The sequence below is a fragment of the Macrosteles quadrilineatus genome, unplaced genomic scaffold (assembly GCF_028750875.1).
Source record: "Macrosteles quadrilineatus isolate MER2022 unplaced genomic scaffold, UCM_ALF_1.0 Scaffold_9__3_contigs__length_116548681, whole genome shotgun sequence".
Classification (NCBI taxonomy): Eukaryota; Metazoa; Arthropoda; class Insecta; order Hemiptera; family Cicadellidae; genus Macrosteles; species Macrosteles quadrilineatus.
The window spans coordinates 114,155,302-114,174,760 of record NW_026542602.1 but is presented as its reverse complement, the minus strand read 5'-3'; the positions used below and the strand labels follow the sequence as shown (position 1 = coordinate 114,174,760).

Here is a 19,459-nt window from a genome sequence, read left to right as displayed (position 1 = left end):
AAAACAGCTGTTGTTGTAGTCGGGTGACCAAAACTTTCCACCGCCAAAATCTATTTTGAACTCTCTAGTTTTTCAAACTACCGTTTCTCGCTATATAATACTCACTCAATAATGTTTTATGCATGAAAATGAATCCTCAGAATCTCATCTCTAATGGTATAAGATTTATTGCGTTTTAAAACTGTTTTCATATTTTAATAATAGAAAAACCCGACCCATGTCATCTTGGTCTATAATCGACCAGCGCCACTGAGAACTCACGTTTTAGTGGTCGAAAATCGACCAGCGCCAGATAGAGGGTTAAGTTAGCTAGAAGCTTGTCAAATGATTCTTCTTCAGATTATCTGCATGATATAAATTTGAAAAAACCATAATTTCATTCTTTTTGGCAAACAATCATTTCCAAGAATGTCCATGTTGGATTCTATAGTTTCATCAGTAACTAAAAAGTAGATACGACTGCAAAGCTTCTTTATCAATTAAATTTTCAATCGTGCCACTTTTACAGAATTGGGTTTCTTCACTGTCTCTGTGGCTATAAAGTAGTTTTCAATGTCTTCCTTGAACCGCTTGAAATTTGCTGGCATATCGCCTATTAATGATAACTCATCTGGTTTATGAAATTCCATTTTTTGAGCCGGTCATAAACAAATATAAATTCACTCAAATTCGGACTGCGCCATGTTTAGTTTTTATTATTTAGTTTTAAATAAAGGAGACATTTTTAGCAACAGTAAAAGTTTATTAGTAAACAGTTGTATGATAAACTTGAAAAATCATATGTTAATTTAAAAGCATAGAATATTAAATATTTAAACATGGTAAAACCAAAAACATCTTCCCTGGTCAAGGCAAAATTGTGAACATCTTATGTAGTCACAGCCAAATTGAGAACACCCGTTGTCACAGCGAAACCGTGAACATGGTCCTTCATAGGCCTAGTCACAAAGACATTACCGTCTCTAGCGATCACAGCAAAACTGAACATCACCTGTGATTGTGAGAAGATTGCTAATTTTCATTCACAAAAATAAAAGTATTTACAAGGATGTCATTAACTTATATTATAAATTACACATTCCGAGCTTGACCTGAAAAGTTTTTTTTGCTTTGAGCTAATACTTAACAATTGGATTATTTTTCTATTGATATCTGTTTTTGCAGCTTCTTCGAATTCGGACCAGTATGAGGATGCTGACAGCTTGAACCAAACTTCGTCACCATCTTTCCACTCAGTTTCCTCATCCCTGAGTCCTGCTGATGTGGAGTCTCCAGGACATATGTCTCCTGGCAATGGGATTTATACAGCCCATGTATTGGAGCCTTCAATTAACTACGAGTCTTCTGCCAACGTGATGTGTCCGGCCCCGAAACATAAATCTGCTTCTACTAGTTCTCCTTACAAACCAAAGAAAAGCAAACTTGCAGCCAAATTTACAAACAGTTTTGAGGACTTTGATGTTGAACACAAAGCACTCCATTCAGGTGCAACCAGTTCTGTAATCAGTGAGAATGTAAATGGTCAAGATCCTGTAAGCTTTCTAACCACCACACAATCTTTGAATGGTGAAGATCCTCTTACCGGTCAATCGACTGCAGGATCTTCGACTGGTGAAGAAGCTCTTAGTGTTCTTACAACTGCACGATCTTCGATCTACAGACGTAAAGGATTTCGAGGAGTGAAGAACACTTTGGATAGTCTAAATTCATCTCAGCGTGTGTTGACAAACAAATTTGATGCAGAAGCAATATGCAAGGCCTACAACAATAGAAAAGAAGAAGGTTATACCTTTAAGAAGGATGACTTTCCATCATTGTGATGAAGAATAGGGTTAGACCAACTATTTTGTTTATTAGCTGATACACTAACAATTATTTTATTCTAGATTATAACTTTTATTCAGGACTCAGTTACCAAGAGTGATCTAGTCTTACGTCAACTTGTTTTGGTAACTTGGTGTTTTAAAATGTAACAATAATATAGGAAGTGTTGCAAAATTTTTATAATACTTGTTTGCTTGATAAAGTAGTCTTGTTGTCTTTTAATTTATTCTGTGGTAAGCCATATTGTATTTGAACCATTCTTGTACAAAATATTTTGAAATTTGTATAGTTAATGATTTGGGCTATGCTATGGCAATAATACAAACCAAACTGAAGCAACTGATTTACTCTGAAAATTTCATATTTGTGTGGTAGTTTTTTTTTTTTTCAAACAATGACAGTTTTATTCATAAAAATACGACTTAATTATTGATTGAACCTTTTGGAACAAGAAATTTCATAATTATCTTTTTTTATATAGGCGGTGTTTACAAATCAGATATAAAATCAAATCTGGTGATGAGAATATAAGTCTACTTCAGCAAAAGTGGGCCATTGGGCTTAAATCTGAGTTAAATTGACTTACTAAATCTCTGCTTTATCTTCAATGCATAATGACAATGATAATTTATTGATGAATGATTGTTGTCAATTGAGATTGACACCAGGAGGGGTTCATTCTCTTTCAGAATGAAGTGTTACTGTTTCAAGGTAGAGATTTTCAGTTAACTATAGTTATTAAGACTTATCTCAATCTTTGTATTGGAGGAAAAAAACTTTTACCTACGACAGTTTTTTTTAAGGTAGCTGTTTCAGTTCTTCTTAGAATTGAAAAGTTTCACATAAAAGCATTGTTTACATAACAGCATAATTTTACTTAACAACATAAGTAACAGACCAATGAGGTTCAAGGATTGAGAGAGAAGAAGTAAAGTTGTAATGATTTTAACGTGAACTAATCAGCTGTTCAGGCTAAATTTAATTGTGGAGTGGTGCAATTAGTGAATTGGTACAATGTTCCGTTGCATCACTGTCAGTGGCAATGAGAGGTTATAAATGAAAAAATAACCCGGTTATAAAAAATAATCTCTTAGAAGTTTTATGAGTAGTGATTTTTAGTAAATAAAACTGTCGTAGGTAAAGTAGCATACTCGACTCACGTAAATAGTGTTAACGACACTCTTAGAAGTTTTCAAGGCAATCTCCAAGGCTCGTACATTAAATTTTCAACTCGTTTCGTTAACACTATCTTTACGCTATCATTGTGTAAACTACTATCATGTGATAAGCTAAGAAGAATGTGATAATCTCATATAACTTAGAATTAAATATGTAAGGTTAGTAAAGAATCTTTTAGTTTTAAAATGAACACAATGTATTTTGTTAGATGAAACTACATAAGAGCTCTTGGTATACTACATATCTGGACTGCATTTCACCGGAATTTGCTTTAATCAAAACGCTTGGAAAAAAGAAAATCGATAACTTTTGTAATAATCTACAAATCAGGATTTTAAGCAAAGTGGGGGTACAGTAGTTCAATTAAGTAATTAAAAGATTGCACTGATATAAAAGATCAATTGATGTTTAATATGCCAACATCAAAGTCAACTGATAGAATGACTTATTAGCAAATTTCCCATATAGGGAATAAGTTATTACCGTGGGACTCATGGAAAAACATGGCCCCGGGACCGATTTTTTTTTTTTTTATTTTTTATGTCCCCATAGGCTAAAAATCACAATCCGTTCAAATTCATACATACATATAAATGTATTTATTAAAACGATGACTCAAGTATAAATAATCTAGTTTTGATGAAATTTGATACTAATGTGTAAGCCTACGTTTATTGTAACGAGTTTGCAAACCAGCATGACTAGACCATGGAAACCGGGTTTTATGGGGTAAAAATTGGGTTTTCTCACTTTTGACTTTAAAATCATACAATTTTGCACTTTCTTTCCAAACCAATCTATTGAGCTTGAAAAACAAATAATTAACTATATAGAAGTGTTGTTATGCGCTTAATAGTTACTGGAAAAAATCTAAAGTTCCCATGTTGTTAAATTAATTTCTTGTAGTTTGCTTGTTTATGGATATATTTGATCAAACTTAGCAAATTAATTATTTCAAACTTAGCTATTATTTACTAAACATACTCAACTACCCCCTACCTAAGTACTTCTTAAACTTAATGTTATTTAAATAGGGAATAAATCAGACATGTATAAGGAAATATTTTGTATGTCTTAAGTGAAAATCCAATTGGGCAAATGGGAAATTCACTATGTCTGCAGATTTGCTGTGGCAGGGGTGTATTAAGCTATACGATCTTTTATAATGTCACATGTACTATCTCAGTATCAGGCACGTTAATCATGGAAGTAAAATTTCAATAATTTTGTAAGATGTTGCATGTGTCAAATGTATGTATTTTTTCAATCGGTTGTAGCTTACTGTTGTATTCTTGTCAATAGTTTGACATATCGATAATATAATGTACTCCAACACGATCGTAATAGACCAAACAATTGAATAACTTACGAAACAGCTGCTTGTTTGCATTAGCAAAATTGAAAACAAGTTAGAAGTCGAATTGAGAAGATGTATTACATGAAAGGTATTTTTGTTTTGTAACTTAAATTGCTAGAATAAAGGTTCAGATGAAAAATGTAGTTCATTATAATATAATGCCCATATTATGAGCAAAAAGTGTTTTTCAACCCTCACTCATTTTCTCAACTAAAACTTAAGCTTGGGTCGCAAAGAGTCATTTTACGTCCTAGTGATGAAATATAAATTTACTGTGAAATTTCCTGTTTCTGTTACATGCTATCACCTGAAAAAATTCATCATTACATTGTTAACTACGGAAAAAGAATATTTACTATGCAAAAGCAATGTTTACAGTTTTTTTTTATTTTGCGGACGTGAACAAACAAAGATTTGTGAATGTTTTGTTAACTGTTTGAATTTTCAACAACCAAGACTGTACAACCAAAGTAAATATTAACTTAAAATTGAAGGCATAACCTAAAAATAATGCTATGAGTTTTGTAATAATTCTACTGTAATAAACTATTCTATCTGTAATAAAGAAAAATGCAATGTCTGTTTTAAATTATGTAAATAATTAGTCTTTGTAGTGTATGAAAAGTTCAAAACATGAGTGAAAGTGGGTCTATACATATTCTCGACCATTTAAAGTGCTCGATGGCTCTCGCACTAAAAACATTAATATGAAATTACTCGCTTTCTACTCTTGTTACGAAATATACTATGGTTTTATATTTTATAAGACAAATTGACAAATTGTATACAAATTGTGTTGGAAATTGTATTAGTTTTTGTAACAGTGATCAAACAAGAGCATTGAATAGTTAATAATATTAAATAAAATACTTTTATCTAGTCTAGTTTTTTGTCTAACTATATGATTCTTTATTATGTAAGGTGACGTTAAGGATTTCTATTTGACATTTGAGATACATCTTAGACTGTTGATGGAATTAGACATCCCATCTGCGATTTAAGTTGTTACCATTTTTTAAATCAAAATGGATACAGGGTGAGGCAGTAAAACAGCACGTTTTTGAAAAATCACAAATAATTCACTTATAAAAAAGGTCAGTTGTTTTTAACACAAATCCTAAGTACATGAGTGGAAATTAATTTTTTTTTTGTAATACAGTGTCAGTAAAATGGCGTATTTGGTTTTGCACACATTGATGAATTATTAATTGAAATCATTCCATGATGTTTTTTAGCGTTTGCATAACGTCTGCAATCGTTTCATAGCGTTTTGTCTTGCTAGCAGTGGCTTCAAAGTTATTCATCCAAAGGATAGCTTTCCTTGATAGCACGGGAGCCTGCGGCGATAGACTGAACTCACAACGGAAAGTGCACTGAGCACAAACCATAATATCCACGTTTTTGTAATATGCCTTTACAGCAAACGCAAGTTGTGCACTCATCCAACGTTCCATGGCTACTGAAATTTCCACATGTTTAGTCTATGGTCATCGTACTCTAATAGCCCATGATTCCTTGTCAGCTGGTATCCAAATCGTGCTGTTTCACTGCCTCACCCTGTATTTGAATTTGGTAACGTGAATGTTAGCCATGACACATTTGAATGGAGTGTTGTTTGTGAAAAAAAAAGAAAAAACTAAAGGTACACACCATTTAGATTATAGCACATCCTGTGAGTTGGTTATCCATTCAACATGCTTTTGGAATAAAAATAGGCTACAGTTGGTATATGAAGATGGTATGTCTACTTCAATATTGAGAAATAGTTTCTCTGTTCATTTGACACTAACATAAAACATTCTCACGGCAGAACATTGCTAGAAATATCAGTCAGTTGAATCTAAACCCTTTTTTTAAATACCATGTTTTTAAACGCACTTAAAAGTAGAAATAAAAAAAAATTGTTTTAAATCTCACAAGTATTTACTCTTTCCAAATATATTTATAAATTATTTTCTACTTTTTAGTGTGTTATTTAAAAAAAGTTTTTTATGTATAAATTATTAAGGAAATTGACAGGAAAGCAGGCTTACCTTGAAATAAGTCCATAGAGACACATAAAACACATCACAAAAGTAGAAATTTTCGTAGTCACTGTTGAAATTTTTTCAACCACTGGAGAAAAATTCCTGGCAAATGCCCTACCTTTTTATATACAAAATTATTTTCTACTTTTTAGTCTTTAATGTGTAAGTATGTTAAATCTGTTTTACCTAACCCGCTTTGTTAAACTTCCCTATCCCAAGCGTGGTGTATACAGCTTCCTTACTTCTCGAGTGATGTAAAGTTGAAAAAAAACTCACTCGGTGATGTAATGAAACCCATTTAAATAACATTGAGTGCTTAACTTAAAAAAATATACCTCTATGGAGGCATTGATGTTCAACGCTAGAAATCAGCTGTGCGCTTGAATGTTATTGTTATGCTTTAAAGTATTTTCCTAACCTAGCTTTTGTTTGTAAAAGAACGTTACTGTTAGATGATGAGTGAAATGGATAATGAAAAATATTGTACGTAAACCCATGTATATTGTCGGGTCAGGTAAAATCTTGTACGTTACACGATGCGCAAGAGCGTGTTTACATCTCTTAGGTGAATTATGCAACTCGCTTCCGCTCGTTGCACAACATTCACCTGCGTGATGTAAAAACGCTCTTACTACACTTGTAATGTAAATAGCTATTACATGGCCTGCTGTTTTCTGGTTAAAAATAACCAAAACCTTTTTATCTGCAATCAGATGTTTGTCTGTCAGATGTGTGTGTGTTTTTATCTTTACTTTGAAATGTTTGTTTATATTTCTTTAAATATCACAGGAACAGAACCTTTACCTCTTAACCTCTGCTCTTTGATCAAACTTTAAAATTAAAGTATTTACATCTGATTTCAATTGATATATTTGACTATTTACATTCTTCCAAAATGTAATCATTGAAAATTTGAAAGCCTACGGGACGTAGCCCCAAAGGAAATATGAAAATAAAATGATTTAATATTGCATTGTCATCTATTTTTGAGCTATGTTTCAAGATTCAAGTCTCTCGCTCATCGGGGAGTTAGTGTAAAATTTATTGCAAAATTTGTACCAAACAGACAAGAAAGAGAGCTAATAAAAAAAGTTTTATAATAGAGAGTAAACTAGAATAGAAGGGCAAATTTGAGGTTCTTAATTATAATTTTATTAAATTACATTTATATTTATAATACTATATCAAAACAACCATAGTCTTTGGCATTAAATTGTAGTCAAATAAATTGACTAAATTAACCTCCAAGTATTATTTAGTAGTTAAACTGTATTTTTTCTCTTAATTATTAATCACAAGTCTTGATAACAAGGTTTTGATTGGAAGATTCTCAATGTAAGGACTAAGGAGAGTTGCCAAATAGCAAAATGTCAGACTTGAGGGGCGCGAAAGAACTCACCTACCCAGTCAACTTTAACCTGAGTTATCAGCTGTTTATTTTAGGTTGGCCTCTAATACCAAGCCACAAACAGGTCAACTCCTCATGAGATGACACCTGATTGAGACGGGATTCTTTTTTTATGTTATCTAATATCTATGCTAATGACATTTTATCATTTTTTAACGTTGGACTTGTTATCTGACTTTTTTGTTAGATTGCATAATAAGCTCATAGCTCCTGACAAAATGGCATTCTCTGTCTGGAACCGCTTGGAATCAGCCCAATGACCTTCAGATTTTAATTGACCAACCCAAATAAAAAATAGTTCTTTATAGTTTATACTTATACTAAAGTAGACTTTATAATCGAGGAAATTTGTATTATAGTTTTCAGATTTTTTTAAATCATACGGACAGCTGTATTAGCATAGACAGTTGTAATTGGAAGTTTTTTTACACAACTCCTATGTCTAAATGTGCAGCTTTTGGAGCTAAAGTTAAATAGTTTATATCAATATTACTATGGTTCTTAATGTTAATGTTGAATCTAGAGTTTTAGACATTGTGAAAAAGTATGATTGTTACATTTTTCTTGTTAAAAGTCAGGGTAAAATTGAATACAAAATTGCAATCAGTATTATATTTATTGGCTTTTTAGTGATTTGTTATTTTGTAGCTTATATATTTATTAGCAACTGGAGCCTTGTTGGCTGCCGCCTTAGAACATTATGTGATATTTATCAATACAATTTATTAATTTAATTTATTACTTATGCTTACCTATTAGGCTAAATATTTCTTTGTAGGTTTTACCTATACATTCCATCCCCATAATAAATTTGTAGCCAGATTTTTAATCAAAATCATCGTAGTTTTTATGAGCCACCAACGAATTGTGCTGGTCTAAATTACAAATTTCTGTCAAATACAGAAACTTTTTTACCAAGGCAATTCAATGGAATGGCTTATTGTGAGTTATAGCAACTGTTATGACCCAGTAACTTCGTCAGCAACAAAAAATAAGGTAGAAAATGGATAGACACTAGTATATTCTATGACTGGCTCACACAACATTTTTTGTTAAAAATTGGCGACAAATGGTCCATATACTGTGGATGGGATGTCTACTTCAGTATCTAAAGGTCAATGGTTTTACATAACTCAATTTGAAAAAAATAATAAGAAAATGCCATTCTCAAGTAGTTCACACCAAAACTGATGTAAAAATGAAATAGACTAAATACTCTCAAAGTTATTTTAGTAATTTTTTTTTTATAAAATGCTGGGAACACCAAAATCAGGGTACTCAATCAAGTGTCAAATTTTACAAGTGTTAATATTATTAACTGTTAAAAAATCTGGGTTGAGCCGCTGTTTAATACCTTATAAATCTAAAGGTGAGGAGCGATTCCAATCCTCAATTAATTCTTCCTATAATTCTATACTGGTATAAGGTCTCATTGATTCTCAATACCTTGTGACTAAGAATGAGTTCTGAATCTCCCGTGAAGAAGAAAATTGCATGAAATCATGGGAAACGTTAACTCTTATTAATCTGCTATGATCGCTGTAATATGAAATAGACTTTTCATGCAAACATTCTTCGTCAAATCTCCTCATATGATTGAAAAGAACAAAACATTGTTTACAACTTGATAAACAATGCTTGCAATTCGATTTTTATAATATTTCTAAAGGGTAGTAAAAAATACAGTGTTTTTATTAGTTTTGATAATCTATGCCATTGTTCGTCTAATATATTATTCATTAGTTGTAAGACATATACTTAATATATATTTTTGTTACTTAATTAAAGTAATTTATATCAATTTGTTCTTTTTATTTCTTTCCCTAAGTCTGTCGTAAAAAGTACAACAAACTATGTATTATGAAATTAATTAGGTCTATTATATTAGTGGTGGTTGAAACCAATTTTGAATCTCAAAACCTAAATGTTTCTTGCCTGGTTAAACATTTTTTGTTATTTTTTTAGCGAATTTCCCATATACAGGGTGTTTACGGGAACCCTGACAAACTTCAGGAAATGGTTCCTGGGTTCAAAACTGGTAAAAAATGTCCTATAAGCATATGTCCTAAACTCACTCGGTTTCTAGTTATACGTAAAAATATGTTTTTTTTAGGTTTTCAGTGTATCTGTTGAACATTTTGACATCTAGATTGCAAAATTGAAAAAAAAACTTGCATTAATAGATAGAATATTACATTTCAAAGAGATTCCATTACTATTTTGTACAAAAATGTTGGTTGTTATTACTGATAAAGTTTAAAAATAAAATTATTTCGAACAAATCTAGATTAAAAATTATTTTTTGTTTTTGACAGCTCTTCATGTAGTAACCATTCAAGCTTTTGGCTTGCAACTTTACCAAAAGTTGTAGAATTTAACGGAGAACAAGGAAAACCCCTTTTTACCTTCCCTGTTGCATCAAACCTAAGTACTTGTTAGCTAATGCTATTTAAATAGGGAATAAATGTGATATTTTTAAGGGGATATTTTTTGTGTAATCAGGCAATTGGAAATTTGCTTAGTCTGCAGGTTAGCTGCTGCAGGGGTATTTTGTCTATCAACTACAGTACATGGAATATTTTTAATGTTTTTAAAGGATTAGGTTACTACTTAAGGCCAACCACACACAGAATGAGGTGGGGAATATTAAGAATTAAATAATTACAAGTGGAATAGCATTGAGTTGTACCTTATTACTACTTTTTATTTTGTAGTAATAACATTTTACTGAAACCAATGATATTGAAAATGCAGTAGTATACAATGCAGTATCAGATCATACACCGTTCTTTACCTTAAAATAACAATCTTGTGGAAAGTAGATAAGAAATAAATAAAATAGTTTTAAAAACACAACAATATTTATTTAAAATAAAATACTGAAATATACATTAAGTACACTGAAAATATAAGATTAAAATATCTCATAGTTTTTTTTTTTTTTAGTTTAAACTATGGTAAGCAAGCCACTTTCTGCAATTGAAATAGGAATTCACTTTAGTTTAACATATTTCCTTAGATTTGTCATCCCAATGGATTAGCTACAATGTTTCTGGCCTGGACGTAGAATGTGTTTTGATATTTGATAGACTTTATAAAACAAAACAAACAATAAGTTAATAAATGATTTCTTCTCCCTTTGGTATTTTGCCTAAAAAGAAAAGCAAAACACTCAGTCAATATGAGCGGACCCTGACAAGAGTGAACATAAACATACGACAGAATCTTTTTATTTTACAATAAGATGAAAAATGTACTTGCATATCCAAAAGCAATGATTTCACATTGAAGAAATATGACTTTAACCCACAAAATTGAGAATATTAGCTTTATAGTGGAACTATTTACAACCAATTAGTATTTTGGTTTAAAATATCTATAAATATTTTAAAAAATATATGCTTGATAGAAAAATAAACAGATTAGGAAACACTATCATACAACTAAATAGCTTATTCCCTATATGGGAAATTTGCTAAAAGAATACACAACTAACTCACCTGAATAAAGAGTCACAGGAGGTCAATATAGAACACATAATAAGTAGGCCTACACATTAAACTGATATTTCGCCCCTTTCAGGGGCTTCTTCAGAGGTAGAAGGTATATTGGCAGTAGAAAGTAGAACTGCCATTCTACCTTCTACCTCTGAAGAAGTCAGTTTAGGCCCGGTTCACACGAGCAACTTTCCTAGCCGACTAGGCTGTGACTAGGTAAGCCCGATTGGGTAGGGGACCACAGAATCACACCGGTTCACACGAGCGACATGTCCACGGACTAGATGAAAATATGGATATCAAAGTCACTCGGATCCATCACTGGTGAACAATGAGAACAAAGGGAAGAATGCGAGCTGCAGCGCGACTACCCGTTCACTTGTGTGAACGCTCCCATAAGGGTACATGTACTGCTACGCCGCTCGACTGGGTGACTAGGTAGCTGCCACGAGTGACTGGGAAGCAGGGCCCGACAATGTTTTTGGACACCAAGCTCGAACACGGCTAACTAGTCGGCGTCCTACGCTCCTGTGAACGGCTCCATTTGATCCTGTGGTCCGCTACCCAGTCGGGCTTGCCTAGTCGGCTAGGTATGTCGCTTGTGTGAACCGGGCCTTAATGTGTACTTTTTATGAGTTGGTGTTCTATTGACCTCCTGGGACTCTTTATTCAGGTGAGTTAGTTTGTGTATCCTTCCTTTCTCCTCCATAACAATTCTAAACCCAAGTTGCTTTTTTTTTTCTTTAAAAATCTACAATTAACAAGAATAAATATTTGATGTAACAGGTGGAACAATTCATTTGTTGATAATTTACATTACATTAGTCATTACATAGCCATTACATTAGTTTCTATATGAAATAAAAAAGGCCAAAAATAGTCTGCTGTACTGACTTAATCTCATTGTTGGTAGATTTCAGGACAAAGATGGTTTACATATATATGTTGAAACTTATTTTAGTTTATTGAAAAAAAAATACTTATACTACCCAAACGTAAATTAAATATCTTCAGGACGTAATATGTGTGTTTTAACATGATAAAATAACTACGTAGATCCATTTAAATCTTACAAGGTACCTGTAGTTTGTAAATTTGTTTGATTGAGGTAAGCGATAATGAGTAATCCTTCCTTATATGTTATTGTTTATCCACTTTAATTTTTTTTTATTGATATGCGTAACAATAATAAATACAATACGAATCATCTTTTGAAATATTCAGAACAAATAATCTCATGAAGTTGAATATATTTTAATTTTTGAAAATATCAGAGGCAATTATTATAGTAATGCTTTACATTCCTAACATCTTGATGATGATACAAATTTGCAAATATATACTCTTCAATCTTTCTACTTACTATACTATTTCTTATGAGCACTTTCCACTGAGAATACCCTAAATCTCTGTGAAGGATATAGAGGTTTGCTGAATCTCATCATACACAATATATAGTTTTTTCTCTGTGATGATGCTTCACAGATCATAAACTTTTAATGTGATTATATATTATCAAGGAATAAGATTCAGCTTGATAAAATTGAGCCCTAACAAGGTGTTGGGATACTCCCACAATGGCTTTCCAATATCCAGAAATGAATTGACTACATCAGAAGAATATTATGTTTCATTCTAAGTAGGAGATGAAGTGAAATAGTACATGTTGTTAGGCTACTATAAAAAAATACATTAAAAATAAAACATTTCTAGATCTTTGTAATTATTTTAGAGCTATACAAACTACTTTATCAATCTAGCTTTAAAATATTTTAGTTTTTACTCACTCTTATCAAGAAAGTTACCCTGATAACCTGATAATCCGCAACCAGTTACACCTAACTCAGGGTGGAAGCATCCATGTTTTGCAACTGTCAAGAACAGCTTGGATTCAAATACTAACATTTTTTATAAACTAACGAAAATAGATTTTTTATTAACTCTTGAAGTCACATCCCAAATTATTACTGTCCAGGCAAAACCTGTAATCAACAAACTAATGGAAGAAGCATTATTAAACTAATTGAAGTATTAACATTAACAAACAACAATATGATACTTTAATTAAGTTATTTTCTGTCTCTGAGTAAGATAGTTTTGCTTTATATAAGTTCTTCTCAAATTCTATGTTAGTGCATACTGCATAGTGCATACCCACTTTTCAAAAAAACTAATGACTAAATGGTAAAAATTAAAACAGAGACCCTTAAAATTAAATTATAACTAAAATACTAAAAAAGGAGATTCTTACTTATATTATATCTATATAGCTCAATCTCATAAAAATATGTCATATACAAAAGTATACAAAAATAATTAATCTGATTACTATTGATTTTCCTAACACAACCAACCATTAAAACACTCTTAGTGTCTTTTAACTTTTATTACAGTGGTCTGGTATGACTACTTTTTGCGGAAGATGTTGATGCTTTGTAAGTTGGGCAGATTGGTCGGCCTGCTGATAGGGGTTTGGAACATTTTGGTAACTCTGTTCTTCATGTCTTCAACATTGGACGAAGCCATTGCTAGAGTGATCGAGCTACTCGACCTGGAAAACATATGATTTACTTAAAACACTTGTTGGGGTGTGCGACAATATAAAATAAATACAACGACAGCTACTACTTGGGTTTTGTGACGTAAATTCTAGGAGGGGAATAAACTTGTATTCATAAAATTAAATTAGGGCTACCCTTAGAATCAGTTACACTCGAATTTCTTCCCCGGAGTGCTCAGAAGGAGCCGAGAAAAATCCTGGGGTCGATAAGAAGCTGTTCACGGTTTTGACTGATAAATTATTTTAATTTAACCGAAGGCTCAGCGCTGAGGAAATCCTGTTGACGCTCAGGTGGAGCGTTATCATCCGCGCCTTCGTTAAAGTGTTTTTTGAAAATTTAGCCTAACTCAATTTAGCTGCTGGGGACCTCAACACAAAAAAGTAATCGGTCCAGGGCCCAGGTCAAATCATGAGACCTACGGTAATAGTTTATTCCCTATATCAGAAATTCGCTAAATGAGCTTGATTAGAACTTAAATAACTTTAACTGTTTAAATATGGTTCCTCAGCTCAGATACTGATTTTAAGTGTTTTTGACAAAAATATAATTATTTAAAAATTTATAAAAACGAAAAGGGCTTCTAAGAATAAAAATAAACATTATGAAGCTGGTACATCCAATAAACAAAGAAATCAAAGAATACAACTGAACTGGTGGATACAAGCCATATTTTGTATCCTCTAGCAATTGGTTGCTCACCATTTCACCAGCAGGAGAATGGAATGAATGAATTATTCAAGAGAGGAAGTCAACACTTTAGGTTTAGGAGGTAAACTAAGTGATTGCCTTATACCGTGCAGTGTTTTATGTACCTTTCTAGTGGTTTGCTAGAGTCAGTCCTACTCTCTGCCTCTTGTATCATACTGGCGACTGTTTGATGGTGACTGGGTAGTGACTGGCCGCACACTTGCTCCAAGTACCTGAGTCCACAATGCATTATAATGTAATAGCAATAGCAAAGTTATTATTTTTATGGCAAAATGTTAAACGGCATCAGGAGGCATCATTACCCTTGTGATAAATCAAGGAAGTTAACAAACATCTAAAATAGCATTCATGTACAAAACAGGTAATCCATATTGTCATTGTGGGATTTCCTCACAGTAATAACAGGGACTATTAGAAATAAAATTCGGTCAATGACAAAATCTAAGATTTATTTCAACATAATAAATGAGATTGTGTTCTTGACAAAACATTAAACTAACTTGATTACATTTAAAAATTAAAACACAAGACAGTAAATTCAAAAAAGTACCGAAAGTAAAGCAGTCTTTCAGTAATAAATAAAAGCGAGTCAATCAGAAAAAGATATACCTGTCTATGCCTAGTATGACACCCCACTAATGAAATCTTCAATGACAAGAAAGTACATAACTGAGCCCTTGAGTACTTTTAGCGAATTTCCCATATAGGGAATAAGCTATTACCGTAGTACTCATGGTAAGACCTGGACCCGGGACCGATTTTTTTTTTGTTTTGAGGTCCCTAGAGGCCAAAAACACCATCCGTTCAAATTCATATATATATATATATATATATATATATATTTATATATGTGTCCGTTAGCGCGATAACTCGAGCAAAAACGATCCGATTTTGATGAAATTCGGTACAAACGTGTAAACCTACGTTTATTCGAACGAGTTCGCGAACCAGCATGATCGGACCATGGTATCGGGGGTTTATGGGGGGTTTTATGGGGTAAAAATGGGTTTTTCCCATTTTTGACTCAAAATACATAAAATTTTGCAATTTCTTTCCAAACTATTTTGTAGAGCTTAAAAAAACAAATAATTTAGTATATTGAAGCGTTATAATGCACCTAATCGTTACGGAGAAAATTCCAAAAAATTGTAAATTTAAAATTTCCATGTTATTCTTATGGAGAATAAGTAAACTGTTGTAGTTTGCTTGTTTATTAACATATTTTGCCCAAATTTGGAAAATGTTTTTATTTCTTACTAACTATTAACATTTTACATAAAAAACACTTTTACCCTCCCTGTTGCAGCAAACCTAAGTATGTGTTAAACTGATTCTATTTAAATAAGGAATGTGATATTTTTAAGGAGACGTTTTAGTGTAAATCCAATCAGGCAAATGGAAATTCGCTTAGTCTGCAGGTTTGCTGCGGCGGGGGTATTTAATAGTGATGATCGGATTGGGATATCGTGCTACCGTATTCATACTGGATCTGAGCTAGAACCGACGCCTGATCGGATCCAGAAAAAAATCGGATCCGGGACTCGATCCAGTTTTTTTAAACACAAAACGTTATTTATAAAGTACAATTCATACATAAGAACAGGTGTTTTGTCATAGTACTGTATTTTGAAATATACAAGACTATCAGTAGTATCAGTATCGATTTACAAGACCATCTGTGTCCATATACAAGACTGTCAGTGTCCATGTACAAGACTATCTGTGTCCATGTACAAGACTATCTGTGGTGGGTTTCCATATAGAAGACTATCTGTGGTGGTGTCCATATACAAGACTATCTGTTTTCATGAACAAGACTATCAGTGTCCATATACAAGACTATCTGTGTCCATATAAAAGACTGTCTGTGTCCATATACAAGACTGTCTGTGTCCATATGAAAGACTGTCTGTGTCCATATACAAGACTGTCTGTGTCCATATACAAGACTATCTGTTTTCATGAATAAGACTATCAATGTCCATATACAAGACTATCTGTGTCCATATAAAAGACTGTCTGTGTCCATATACAAGACTGTCTGTGTCCATATACAAGACTGTCTGTGTCCATATACAAGACTATCTGTGTCCATATACAAGACTGTCTGTGTCCATATACAAGACTGTCTGTGTCCATATACAAGACTGTCTGTGTCCATATACAAGACTGTCTGTGTCCATATACAAGACTGTCTGTGTCCATATACAAGACTATCTGTGTCCATATACAAGACTGTCTGTGTCTATATACAAGACTGTCTGTGTCCATACGGGTGAATAAAAAATCAAGACCCCCATGTAATAATTTTCAAAATAAATATACAGAGACACCCTTTTGGTGGTCGTGCAAACTTAGCAGGAAGTTTCATTTTATAATAATAAGATTATGATATGTAAAAATCAATGTAATTGGCTACCATTTTGGATAGAGAAGAGATAGGGAACTCTTGTTTTCACCATTCTTTATATTAGCCAAAGAATTTGAATTTATAGACGTCGACATATTCTGAGACATTGCCTAGCCCCCAATGCGATATATTTGTACCCAGCTTTGATTTTGAAAAATGGTTAAATTTCCCTGTTTTTTAGTAGTGACTTCTATATACTGTACCCCAACCTTTAAACATTACCAATTTCATTTTAAACAGTATGATTTAAATTGGATTTATGTAAATATTAAGTTTTTTTTTAAACCTGTCCTTGTATCTGTATCCCGTAACAACATTTTCTTGGATCTGCCCATCACTATTTTTTAATACTTGTAAGTCAGGTTCACACCCTATCCTACTAAAGCAAGGACTACATGATAATGATACAACATACACGTAAACTACAACACATATTGTCCAAAATATGGTATGCCTTCCACATACTGTTAAAGCAACTGTATGCCACAAAACCTCAGCGTGCAACTTTTCTTAAGTGACTGTATTTGTCTAATGTAACACTGCAGGACTCGTACCTGAGGCCAGGTATAAGAGCGGTGGTGATGGTGTTGCGACTGAGAGAGCAGTAGACAGCGTTGTTGAATGCCAGGACCAGAGCAGACGCTAGATCCACCTTACGACTCTGGTTGGTCAGTTGTAGTGCGTACGCTGCTGTTGCTGCCAATTGGGGCACAACAACTGCAAAACACAGGGAATGTTTGTATTTGAAACTGAAGACTCAAGAGTACCCGCTTGTCATTTGTATAAGTTGCTTAAAAAATTACTTTCCAATTTTAATAGGCAGATTTTTATTCAATTTATATTAATTTACAATATTTACCCTCTGAACAATAATTGTATCATAAAATGACAGGAGACAGGATAGTTGTCAATAAAATTTCCAAAACTGAATAATGCTTTTCGGAAGTAAAAATAAAATAATCAACTTTGTAACCTCTACTTAGTTTTTCATTCAGAGCATAACACGTTTGTTTATCTTAACAACTAGGTTTTTTAAATTATGTTCAAGTATTTTTCTAGTTTGTAAAAATACATTTAATTTTTTAATTTTTTTTTAACTCGATTCAGAGTTTTTTTTTTATTTATAGTGTGTTGTTAACGTTTCCGTGATCTCTGAGAATATCATAGGGAACATCTTCCACGATCTCAAATTATCTGTTGAAACATTTTCTGCGATCATGGAGACGGCATAAACATCTTCCACAATTGTGGAGATGTCTTAAATATTTTCAGCATTCTCATCGTTTTTGATCAATCGTTATAAACCCCTTTCATGGCTGTTACTTCCTTCCGAACGGTATAATGGTCTACATCTCCATTTCGGGAGTGATTCCCGAAGAATGTAGACAGACGATGAACATCCTAAATTCCAAAGCGCCCGTGATGAAAGGGATCCCGAAAATACACAAGAAGAATGTACCCATCAGACCCTTAGTAAACTTAAAATGTGCTCCTGCCTACAATGTTTCGAAAATGTTAGCAAGTAAGCTCAGCAATGATTTAGAATTAGAAGATATATATAATGTAAAGAATAGTTATGAATTTGTTGAACGTGTAAAGAACATTTGACAGAACATTTAAAGAACAGTCTCATTTGATATCTTAAATCTGTACAACAACATGCCTATAACTTAAACTGTGGATCTGGTTAAATGTAGGCTTTTACAGAATAGTTTAGACGATGAATATGTCAATCAGATTGTAAAACTGCTTGTTACTGTTTTGAAACAAAATTATTTTAGATATAACAATAGATTTTACGAACAAACAGATGGTTTAGCTATAGGAAGTCCACTTTCGTCAATTTTGTCAGAAATTTTTTTACAGCATCAGGAAAAAGAAATGTTAAAGAATTTAAGAAAGAATCATGATGTAAAACTGTATGTTTGATATGTAGACGACATTCTTGTTATCTTCAGACAAGCCCAGGAACAAGAGCATGAAACAATGATGCAGACACTTAACAGCCACCATCCGAACCTCACTTTTACCAACGAGTTTGAAGAAAACCAAAAGATCAACTTCCTGGACCTCACATTAGAGAGAAAAGATAAAAAGATAAAGTTTGACATCTACAGGAAACCCACGCAAACGGACACTACAATCAACAGCAAGTCTATCCATCCGACAATCCACAAGACCGCAGCCTTTAGATCCATGCTGTACTGAGCATATAAGATCCCACTGACCCAAAGTACCCACGAAACTGTATGGCAACTTACCATCGTCTCTGAACCAGGAGTCACACTTGGTAACCACATTGCCTAGAGTGGAGACGAGTTGTAGCAATGTCTGGTGACTATCCCTGGCTGCTGGGTCACTCAGTAGGGTCTGCAGCTGGAAGTACGTCTTGTCCTCTACCTAGCACACGACACAAACAGCCTGACTGAGATAATAAAGTAAATAAAATAATTTTTGGTAAAATACAAACTTGCAATTCGAAATGGTG

General features: G+C 32.9%; 2 protein-coding genes across 2 annotated transcripts in view; one reads left to right on the top strand and one right to left on the bottom strand.

The window, feature by feature from the left end:
- Nucleotides 1-9,539, top strand: part of LOC129002071 (uncharacterized) — a 57,497-nt gene extending 47,958 nt beyond the window's left edge. The window contains exon 5 of the mRNA XM_054429592.1: nt 1,165-9,539. Coding sequence (XP_054285567.1) covers nt 1,165-1,820 — 656 coding nt within the window. The 3' untranslated portion in view covers nt 1,821-9,539. The remainder of the gene's footprint in view (nt 1-1,164) is intronic.
- A 1,163-nt stretch (nt 9,540-10,702) lies between these two features.
- Nucleotides 10,703-19,459, bottom strand: part of LOC129003108 (RAB11-binding protein RELCH homolog) — a 35,882-nt gene continuing 27,125 nt past the window's right edge. Inside the window, exons 19-22 of the mRNA XM_054431345.1 lie at nt 19,233-19,371; nt 17,526-17,688; nt 14,666-14,773; nt 10,703-13,843 (exon numbers count right to left, since the gene is read on the bottom strand). Coding sequence (XP_054287320.1) covers nt 13,699-13,843; nt 14,666-14,773; nt 17,526-17,688; nt 19,233-19,371 — 555 coding nt within the window. The 3' untranslated portion in view covers nt 10,703-13,698. The remainder of the gene's footprint in view (nt 13,844-14,665; nt 14,774-17,525; nt 17,689-19,232; nt 19,372-19,459) is intronic.